The sequence below is a fragment of the Epinephelus fuscoguttatus genome, linkage group LG23 (assembly GCF_011397635.1).
Source record: "Epinephelus fuscoguttatus linkage group LG23, E.fuscoguttatus.final_Chr_v1".
NCBI classification, from domain to species: Eukaryota; Metazoa; Chordata; class Actinopteri; order Perciformes; family Serranidae; genus Epinephelus; species Epinephelus fuscoguttatus.
The window spans coordinates 5,052,068-5,063,387 of NC_064774.1; the positions used below are offsets into that span (position 1 = coordinate 5,052,068).

Here is an 11,320-nt window from a genome sequence, read left to right on the forward strand (position 1 = left end):
GTATCATGTGTCTGAGCTACATTTTACCAGTAATGACAAGAACACTGTGATCTAACTGAACATCATGTCAGTTACAGCTGTCAAAACAGTTGTAAAATGCATTAAATGTAGTATCCTGTGTTTTTTGGAGTTTGACCCATGAACAGACTTTTTTTTTTTTTTTAAAGATAATTTGATTTTCTCAGATGTCTTGTTACATGTACACACACACACACACACACATACACACACACACATATCAGACTAACCTGAGTGTTCTTTGTCTTCAGGTCTGACCTCACTGCTGAGCTGCACAACAAACCAAGGTCAGTAAACTTCTGCTGTCACATCGTGACTGACACTTTCTGGGAAAATGAAACTTTAAAGTTTAAGATTTGTAATTTTTTGAGAGTATTTTTTTCTTGTCAGTGAATCTCAGGTTCAGACTCAAAGCAACATGAATGTTTCTCGTAACACGTATAGTGTGTGTATCTGCAGCCTAACATATCCTCCTCCTCTGTGCTGTAGTCAGTGAGCCACCCTGTGTCACTGGGTGACGTGTTCCTTCATTACCATGAACACACTCGCTGTAGTTTAATCCTTGTCTCCACCAAACCCTTTCAGTCCAGCACCTTTGGAACCAACCAACCTTTCTGCTGTTACTTGTGTCATTCAGCACCATGATAGGATGACTATCCCACATTCACATAATTATTTTTTTGTTGAGCGTCATGTAAGCTTAAATCAGGACAGGCTTTTGACAAAATTACCTAACGACAGTGACTCCTGTGTGCGCATGGCGAGAGGGGAGAGGGAGAGACGCTGTGCTGCTGCCAGAGGAGCCACTGAATGAGTTCCCTCTGAGCGCTAAGTCACTAAAAGATTCTGAGAAGTCAAACATTCATGACGCCACAGTTTATTCCACACTACTGAAGCTGAGCCAGTAGCAGTTTGCTTTCAGCCAAGCTTCTTGTTGGCATGTGCAACAGTATGACGTCATCATGTCAACAAGTCAGAATGTTGCCAAAAATCACAATATGAATTTTTCTTTATTTCATTTTTTCTCATTCGGTATTGTCATAAACGCTTTGATATGGCACACCCCTAATGAACGGGCTGGAAAACAGGTTAGTAAACAGTAAAACGCTGCATGAAGGTCAGTGAGAATGTTCCAGTGGTTACTTATTTTTAAATCCCTTCCTTATTCAGTCTCTCTTTCAAACGCAGAGCAGACTCATTTGGATCATGTTTGAGCTCTGCTTCCACAGAGTCAGACGATATTTTGTTGGGAAATGCAAGTAGATTTAGGGGGAAAGCTTGTTGTTCCCCAGGAAATAGTCTGTACCAGGCAGAGGCCTGACGTAGTGTTGTGGTCAGTGAGTCAACGGATAGTTTATTTCATTGAGCTGACAGTTCCTTGGGAAGACTCAGTGGAAGAAGCATATGAAAGAAAAAAAGCTTAGATATGCAGACGTAGGAGCAGAAGCTGAGCAGCGAGGATGGAAGACTGGGATTTGTCCAGTGGAAGTGGGGTGTAGGGGATTCATAGCAAGATCAGCTGTCTCGCTCCTGGGGGAACTCGGAGTGCAGGGACAGAGTTTGAGGAAGACAGTGAAGGAAATATCAGATGAAGCAGCCAGAGCTAGCCAGTGGATTTGGATGAGGAGGAATAATGTCAGTTGGGGGCCAGCAGGGGGAACTACTAAGCAGGGCACATAACTTCTTGAGATCAGGTGGAGAGATCCACTTCCTGTCAGGAGGAAATCCAGGAAGAGGAAGTATTTAAGTGTGGGAGTGGCCTATTGGAATCCATTTTGTTTGAGGCCATGCTGCAAGGTGAGTGTGCTTGCTGATCCTGTAAGTCCAGTTAGCTCCTTTAACTTTAGCTTATATTGTAGTTATGCTATGTAGTGTGTGAAATAGAGTATGGTGAATGTGCTAGGAAAGGTAGTATCAGCCCTGTCTCTACCTGGAGCTCGCATGAACGGAGCCTGGGTTTGGTTGAAGGTGGCAGTGCTGTTTGGGCTGAGAAAGCCATGTGTAAGTAAGGTAAAGGAGGTTATTGGGTTGGTGTGGGGAGCAGTGAGACCTGGCATTAGGGGAGTGTCTCTGGGACGCCAGAGATCACTGTCTAGCCTCCTGGAGGTGTCGTGGGACCAACTAGACGAAACACTGGTGAAAGGAGGTTCCCACCCGATGACCCCAAAGACATGTTAGTTATCACTGCTCACTGGTCTGTATAGTTAAGCCTTGCCATAATAGCTTATCGTAGGGCTTAGGAGGTTATTCACTGAGTGCTGATCCTTTCTCTAGAGCACAAGCTTCTTGTGTTTATTGCATCTTGTGGGTTAACGGGCTAAAGTTAACGGGTTCACTCAGGTGTTGTGTTTCCATCAATGATTTTATGTACGAGGGTTTTTTACCCGGAAGTTCTTGAAAAGAAACGTTATTTGCTCTATGATAAAAATTCAATGCTACGTGGATTTAACAATGCAATGATAGTATAATAGAGACAGAGTCCAGGATCTCCTTCAAGGTCACCAGAGAATTCAGTTAAGCTGCAAAGACCCTGAGCTGGTAACGCAGCGGTCAATGGTTATAAAATATTTCATATTAATTATGATTTAGTTTAACTAAAGACGGATACATGTCACCATCTGTTACCTGCAGCCTCTCTGACTGTGAGTCCCAGCAGCTCTCAGCTGTTTGAAGATGAGTTTATCTCTCTGACCTGTGAGGACGACAGCTCTGCTGGATGGACTCTGAGGAGGAACACAACCAGACGGAAGATGTCTCAGTGCGGAGCTGGATGGGGAAGATCAGCTGGTTCGTCCTGTATCATCAGTGTGACAGTCCCATGGGACAGTGGAGTTTACTGGTGTGAGTCCAGAGAGGGAGCAACCAGTAAGAGCATCACCATCAGTGTCACTGGTAAGATCAGACTGTGGAGTCAGTGTTGATGAAGCTGTGTGTAAATGGATGAAATGCTGTAGTTTGTCTCTGTGTTGAGGTGGATCAGTGATCCTGCAGAGTCCTGTCCTCCCTGTGATGGAGGGACATGATGTCACTCTGCACTGTAAAACAAAGACGTCCTCCAACCTCCCAGCTGCTTTCTATAAAGATGGCTCCTTCATCAGGACTGAGCCTGCAGGTCACATGACCATCCGCCATGTAACCAGGTCTGATGAAGGCCTCTACAAGTGTGACATCACAGGTCATGGAGAGTCTCCACCCAGCTGGCTCACTGTCACAGGTCAGGAGGTTACCTTTGATTTCAGGAGTTCATTCATCCAGATATTCACCTGACCAGGTGGGATTCTCTCTACAGGTACACCTACAACCACAGCTCCACCTCCTACATTGACCCTGCCCACATCTGCAGCCCCGCCCACATCTGCAGCCCTGACCTCTGACGTAGCTCCGCCCACATCTCCAGCCCCGCCCCCTGACTCAGGCCTCCTCCACCTTGTGTTCACAGTGCTCTATTACCTGGTGGTGTTCTGTCCGTACTTCATCTCCACTTTCATCATGGTGTCTTTATATCGACAACGGCCCACAGGTATCAATCAACCAATCAATCAATCAATCAATCAATCAATCAATCAATCAATCAATCAATCAATTAGTTAATCAGTATTGCACAACATCTCTGTGACATCATCTGATGTTGATTGTTGTTATTTATCACTGTCTCTTCTTTTAATATTGTTTATCCCCTCTGACAGGAAATGGCCTACCCGTCTCCATGGCAACGGCACCATCCAACCAAGCTGAGCAGAGATTGGCTGAGGACTGTGATGACATAGCGGCGGTCAGCACGGTGCATCACTTCTGAGCTGAACAGAGGAGAGACAGAGTTTCCTGTTCCATCAGTGCGATGATTCTGTGTCACTCTGAATATTGTCAATAAAGTTTGGTGTGTTTGTTTTGGTAGTTCTGCCTGATGTGTGTGTGTGTGTGTGTGTGTGTGTGTGTGTGTGTGTGTGTGTGTGTGTGTGTGTGCGCTCTGGGGTCCCTGCAGATGAATATTGTGATAGTGTGTGTGTGTGTGTGTGTGTTTTCTGGAGATGAGTCAGATGGAAAGTCCTGGAGCTTGTTGTGGTTTGGTTGTGGTGAACAGAGTGAGACATCCTGTGCCTATCTTTGTGTCTCTGCAGACAAACAGGTGACAGCAGCTGCCTTTAATCAAAGGTTCCCGAGACGCCAGGTCAGGTGGTGCATTAGAGCGACTCAAAAAATAATAGCAAACTAGAAGAGCTTGCTGGAAATGGCTCTAACAGGGAATATTTTCAGATTTGGCACAAACGTCCACTTTGATACAAGAATGAATTGGTCAGAATTTGGTCATCAGAGGTCAAAGGTCACTGTGACCTTGAGTCCATCTTATTTTCATGAATACAATACCCCAAGAAGGCCTTCAGGGAACTGTCTAAAATTTGGCACAAACATTCACTTGGACTCAAGAATGAACTGATTAGAATTTGGTGTTCAGAGGTCAAAGGTCAGTGTGACATGTTTTTGTCCATAACTGAAGAATTCATTCACTAATTATGACAAAACTTGACACAAATGTCTAACAGGATGAAATAATGAAGGTCAAAAGGTCAAAGGTCAGCTTGACTGTGACATCATCATGTTTTAACGTCATATCTCAGGAACAGAAGGGGAGACATTTGGTCAGATATTGAACTGGTGACTGCAAACTGTCTGTTATTGATGTCACTCCGTAACAACTTTCATTACATTAGTGATCAGTATTTATCCCCCACCTAACACACACACACACACACACACACACACACACACACACACACACACACACACTGATGTCATCTGATGTGACTGCACCATCAGAGACCAGATGTGATCCCAGAGTCCTCCTGTGTTCAGTCTGCTTCAGTGTTTGAGCTCCACCTGCTGGTGTTCATCACCACCTACACTGATGTTTCCTCCATCATTCACATTCACTTCCTCAACATCAGTGAGCTCAGCTGTCCACTCTACAGAGTCACAGGTCTCAGGTCATCTGTCACACTGTGTCTGTGAGTGGCAGTCCTGTTAGAGACAGGGGACCTGTCCAGGTGGACCCTGAGTCTCAGCCCACTGCATGCTGGGATTGGCTGCACCTTTTAGATACAGACACCAAGTGTCAAGTCCAGTCAGTAACTTCAGGGAAATGACAACTACAGTCTCACTAATACACACAGGTGGAAATATCCTTCATCACAATCAACAACGTTCATCTCTGCCATTAGAAACTAACACAAGTGACCAGCTGCAGGAGAGAAACCACACGGCCACTCAATGTAACAAGTAATCCATCCATTCCCACAGATGATAAATGACTGTAAAAGCACAGATAAAACAATAAAAACTTACAGAAAGACACCAAATGACCACGTCTGTGCACTGAGGAGGACGATGTGTTCTGTTAGAGTATATTTAGTTTTATCCTCATTTCTCGCAGGTTCAAATTAATGATCGCAGACTTTATATTATATATTCGTAAAATTCTGGTCACAAATTCATTAAAATCTGTGTTAATGAGCACTTGCCTTTTTCCAGGATAATTCATCCACCTGACAGGTGTGGCTGATTAAACAGCATCTTCACTGCACAGGTGTGTCGGGATGGTCACAACTAAAGACCACCCCTCACATTAAATCACATGATTTGATGATTGCAGTTTTAATTGTTTTAATGTTAAGATCCCCACATTATTTCTTAAAAGCTTTGTGTCAAGCAGAAGACAGTAGAAATCTCACCTGATCTTAAGGGTAAGCAGATCTATGTTGGTCTTCTACTTTGCCAGTAGATGGCGTTAGAGGCTTTGCTGTGTTAGCGACTGATGAGAGATGATTTTCTCACTTTGGTTTCTCGTGTAGCTCAGCAATGAGGTCAGAACTGAAGAGAACTGACACAGTTTGAGCTTTAATAACTTTAATTTTGCACATGTGTGTTGTCATATTTGACTAAAATGTGAAAAACATCTCGATGTTGATATGTTTAGTGTTGTGTCACTTTCTGTCTTCATTCCATTAAATCAAATGATGTGGCTTATTACCCCGCTACCTTGTCACTTCCATTCCATTTTGTGTGCTAATAACTTGCTAACAGAAATGGTGTTTTACTGAATTTTTCATGTTCAGTGTCGTCATTTGGCACTTAGCTATCTGGCTACTGACCCTGTAGCTGCTCGAGGGTCATTCTGTGTCAACTCAACTAGAGTTTGGCAGCTAAAACTTTAGACTTTGATAGTATATAATTTTAAAGAACTAGAGTCGGTCCCCTGGTGCTGTACTGTGGCTATGTGGGTCTTTAGCCGGTAAGGAGAGGTGCAACTGGATGCGAGAGGATGATAAATCACTCAATAGACCTCTGAACAATTTGTCCCCCTCACTTCTGAAATGATGGCTACGCCCCGATCTCACACCTGTCACTCTTCCATTTCCCCAGTACATACATGGTGCTATTCAATTCTGTATATTATGACCTCCTCCCTTCTGTCTTTATGTATCTTTGTTACAACTGATTTTTGTATTTTGTAATGCCACCTTTCGCTGGATTGTCAGCGCATTCATTCCCTCTCAGCTCCTCATGTGCTGGCATCCAACAAAACTGTAGCCTACATATACACCACCTCTGTGAAGCCTTAGGAAGCTATAAAAAAGTTAAATGAGTAAATCTTCTCTGATAGTGGGGCGGCACAGCTATAGAATCGTTCATTTTTGTGATAAAAGCACCAAATTTGGCAGATGTGTTGACAAATATATTTAGAACAAATCTGGATATTGGGGCATCAGAAACTCGCCCCCTGGTGGCCAGAGCAGGCAATTGAATACTTCTCTTGACAGAACCAGCACCTGAACCAAGGTAGATGACACAAGAAGGGAGCTCTTTCCATGGAAAAACTCAGTACAGCAGTTTATTCTTCAGTCCAAGTGGACGTTTGTGCCAAATATAAAGAAATTCCCTTGAGCTGTTCTTGACATACCAAGTTCACAAGGGTGGGACAGATGGGCGTACAGATGGGCGTACAGATGTACGGATGGATGGACGGACAACCCGAAAACATAATTCCTCCTATCACAGCTAGTGCCAGCATGGAGGCATAAAAACCGTCAGTCAACATCATATAATGTGAGTTTTACTCTACGTATTTCAAGATTCAAGATTCAAGATTCATTTATTTAGTCCCGAAGGAAATTTGTGTTGGACATACACAGGCTGCTACCTAGGACATAACACATAACATAAACAAGAAACACAAGTGCTGACAGTGCAGACATAAAGACATAAAGTGCGGTCGTAAAGTGCATACCTAAAGTCCATACCCACATACTCCATACAGACATACAATCATAAAGTGCATACCTAAGTGCATACATACATACAATCATACATACATACATTACATGACATAAGGTGAAATTACAAAGATATGATGGGTTATAGTGTGATTTGCTGTGTCACCCCAATAACTTGTGTAGAAGTGACACCAAAGTGTGACTCCTCAGAACACTGAACAGAACAACAAGTGAAGGGACTGTCATCAGCCCCTTTTACACTGTTCAGGGCAGGAATATCGTGCCATAATGCTGTCTAGCTTTTCTGTATAAAAGGTACGATCATGGAATGGGGGGGGCAGAGTTGTTTCACCTCTGTCTTGGAATGGAGGCTGGAACAACAAAACAATGGCCACGTTTCCCAGATGGCTCCTAGCGCTAAGAGCTTCTTAAGAACGCTCTTACGCCTCCCGTGAAGATCGCCCTTAGCTTAAGAAGATCTTTCACTAAGAAGGAGTTGTGGGATCGAGCTGACCCACTCTTAACAGTCTTCTTAGCGACCAAACGCTCACAGATCCAGCCGCGGCAGGCACATTAATATTACACTAAGCAAACATTAAAACAGTGCGCAGCGTATATATTTTGATCTGTTTCAAACTTCAGATTTATATTGTTTAGCATTAACTGGTGACAGAAAATGACAAATTTCATCCTGCAGGGAAACGTTTGTCCCTACTGTGCATATTGAATCTTGAATCTATGTTTTATGAAGACCCTGTGTGCTCAGAGCTGTGGCACAAGTTACGCACCGAAATCTGGCGGAAGAAAAATAATGATTAGAAAAATAAGTATAAGGAATAACAAGTGTGTTCCTGTATGTGCTGTGCACATCAGGCTGGAAGAGGCACGTGCGTCATGCTTGAGGCGCACATTACGCACACTTTACAATGTTACAACTTAATTTAGCAGACGCTTTTATCCAAAGCGACGTACATCTGAGTGTTAATACAACAAAGCAAGATCTAGTTAGAAGAAAACATCATGATTAAGTGCCCAAAAGCAAAGTCTGAGTCCGATAGGAGCAGTGCACAGAGGCAGTGAGGTTTATTTTTTATAATGTAAAACATCTGCAGTGTGTTCAGTCAAGTGCAAAAGTGTTCACTTTACATGTGTCATGAGCATGGACATGAGTGGGACCATCTGTGTGTAGATTTGACACCCTTACTTTACAATGTGCAATGATTCACACAACACATGGTTGAAAAGGAAACCAAGTTTATTCAAACATAAGATAGCCTAAAGCGGTGGGACCGCTCCCGTCACATGGGTTCTGCATCAGCTGCAATGAAGGGAGGTTGTGCAGGTGCAGGTGATAATAGAGGGCCGCCGGGTGAGGCCACCCAGCATGCAGACGCTGGGCCTTGCTGGTGTGGGTTGGCGCACGGGGACAGGCCTTGAGCTTGAGAGTGTGCAGGGGACGTCTTCATCGGGCAGGCTGATGCTGAGGGGCAGGGAGGTTGGTTGAACTGCTCTGGCCCCGCTGCCGATTATGGCTCATCCTCACCCGAGTCACTGTCACTGACATCTATCCCCCCCTCAGTGCCCTCAGAGGCGGTCTTGCCAGTTATTGACATGACCCTCTCCTCGTCAGGGGCGAGAAGAGGGTCGCCAGGTTCACCACCACCTGTGCCCTGGCTCTCTCGCCTGGCACTTACAGTCCTCTTTTTCGTTCGGCTCTAAAACTCCTGCCACTTCTTTCTCACCGCCACCCAGTCTCACAGGCCGCAGGAGCTGGAGGCAGCCATTTTTTCAGCGATGGCGTGCCAAATGCGGTTCTTGGCCACTAAATTTTTTTCCCTTTTGTTCCGCCGAAGAGTGTGTCCCGCTGCTGCCATACTTCATCCACCAGGATGGTCATCTCCTCTGGGGTGAATGCAGGTGACCGCTTGGCCCGCTTGCGCCCTGCTTCTGACATTCTGTCTTAATGTGTGCACCTATACCCACAGGTCATTGTGTATCTGCGTAAACGGATGTAATTGCTACTTGGATACACCTGTTATCTGTAATTACACACGTGCAGCAGGGAATTAGTATGGGGTGCCGTTTGTAAAGTGTCTCACGCTGAAAATAACATCAACATTTTGCCACATTTAGCTTCAAACAATGTTTAAAAAAGTATTGTGATTGTTTTAACGTCACCTTTTACCACATTTACAGCAATATTTGTTAACTTAGAAATATATTAAATAGTTAAATCTAAATATTAAATGTGGCACCTAAATGTTAAATGTTAAATCTAAATATTAAATCTAAATCTAAATGCTAAATCTAAATCTAAATATTAAATCTAAATCTAAATGCTAAATCTAAATCTAAATATTAAATCTAAATCTAAATCTAAATCTAAATGTTAAATCTAAATGCTAAATATAAATATAAATATAAATATAAATGTTAAATCTAAATATTAAATCTAAATCTAAATCTAAATGTTAAATCTAAATGTTTTGGGTGAAACTAAATATTTAGCTAATATGCAAATTCACACTGCCGGTCACCGGAAGTACCAAAATAAAAGCTGGAGATGGTCAGACTGTTTATAGAATCAAATAACGAATTAAAACCATCTTATCGGGGGAAATGGACACTTGAACATACATTAGCGTGATAATAACTACCTAAAATAACAAGAAACGTGTTTGGAGAAATTTTATTTGATGTGTACTTTGAGTTGTTAGTGTCCCTTCTGAGGGAATCACCTTGTTGTTGACAAATACTTCCGGGTAGAAAACCAGCGGAGTTTAGCTACATATATATATGCACATCTCACATTTTTCACGTCACTGTATCACCGTTTAGACTAATCTGGTGTTTGTAAAGCCTATAAACACTATGACTGAACAAACATTACTATCACGGTCTGAAATTAATAACATGGTTATCGTAGATTAGCGAGGCTAACTGTTAGCTGTTAGCCCCGTTAGCGGTGTCTGTAATGACTCACTAACTCTAAACGGTCCGTGAAGAAAATATTTTTCCAGCGGATGTCTTAGTTTCAACATGATTGAGCTAACTGGAGTAGTTTAATGTCGTATCCGACAATGGGAGACATTTAACAGATGACGTCCTGTTAGCTTTGCTGCTGCTGCAGCCACTGGTGCTTTCTAGACATCGTGATTTCCCAAAACTGAATAAATACCACACATCGCAACACAAAACTGCTTTGCTAGCTCAATCATGTTGTAACTAAGACATCCGCTGGAAAAAAATAATTTTTTCACGGACCGTTTAAGAGTTAATGAGTCATTACAGACACTGCTAACGGGGCTAAGAACTGACGGCTGTTAGCTTAGCTTAGGTTGTTAATCCCTCCGAAGGGACACTGACAACTCAAAGTACACGTCAAATAAAATTTCTCCAAACACGTTTCTTGTTATTTTAGGTAGTTATTATCACGCTAATGTATGTTCAAGTGTCCATTTCCCCCGATAAGTTGGTTTTAATTCGTTATTTGATTCTATAAACAGTCTGACCATCTCCAGCTTTTATTTTGGTACTTCCGGTGACCGGCAGTGTGAATTTGCATATTAGCTAAATATTCAGTTTCCCCCAGAACATTTAGATTTAACATTTAGATTTAGATTTAATATTTAGATTTAACATTTATATTTATATTTAGCATTTAGATTTAACATTTAGATTTAGATTTAATATTTAGATTTAACATTTAACATTTAACATTTAGGTGCCACATTTAATATTTAGATTTAACTATTTAATATATTTCTAAGTTAACAAATATTGCTGTAAATGTGGTAAAAGGTGACGTTAAAAAAATCACAATACTTTTTTAAACATTGTTTGAAGCTAAATGTGGCAAAATGTTGATGTTATTTTCAGCGTGAGACACTTTACAAACGGCACCCCATAAGTGGTTAGCTCCTGTTGAGAGCGATCCTAAGAAGCGCATTAAGAAGGCATCTGGGAAACACTCCTTTCTTAGCGACCCTTCCTACCAAACACGTTCTTAACTGCGCTCTTAAGTCCTAAGATCG

At 42.5% G+C, this 11,320-nt stretch overlaps 1 protein-coding gene across 7 annotated transcripts in view; it reads left to right on the top strand.

The window, feature by feature from the left end:
* Positions 1-11,320, top strand: part of LOC125883778 (Fc receptor-like protein 5) — a 40,665-nt gene that overhangs the window by 142 nt on the left and 29,203 nt on the right. For 2 of the 7 annotated variants that reach the window (XM_049568337.1, XM_049568336.1), the window contains exon 2: positions 270-305. The exons of 3 other annotated variants lie outside the window; for them this stretch is intronic. In XM_049568337.1, coding sequence (XP_049424294.1) covers positions 270-305 — 36 coding nt within the window. Of the gene's footprint in view, positions 1-269; positions 306-2,649; positions 2,911-2,989; positions 3,233-3,307; positions 3,539-11,320 lie in introns of all 7 variants that reach the window. 2 more of the 7 variants (XM_049568335.1, XM_049568345.1) reach the window with 2 other exon arrangements.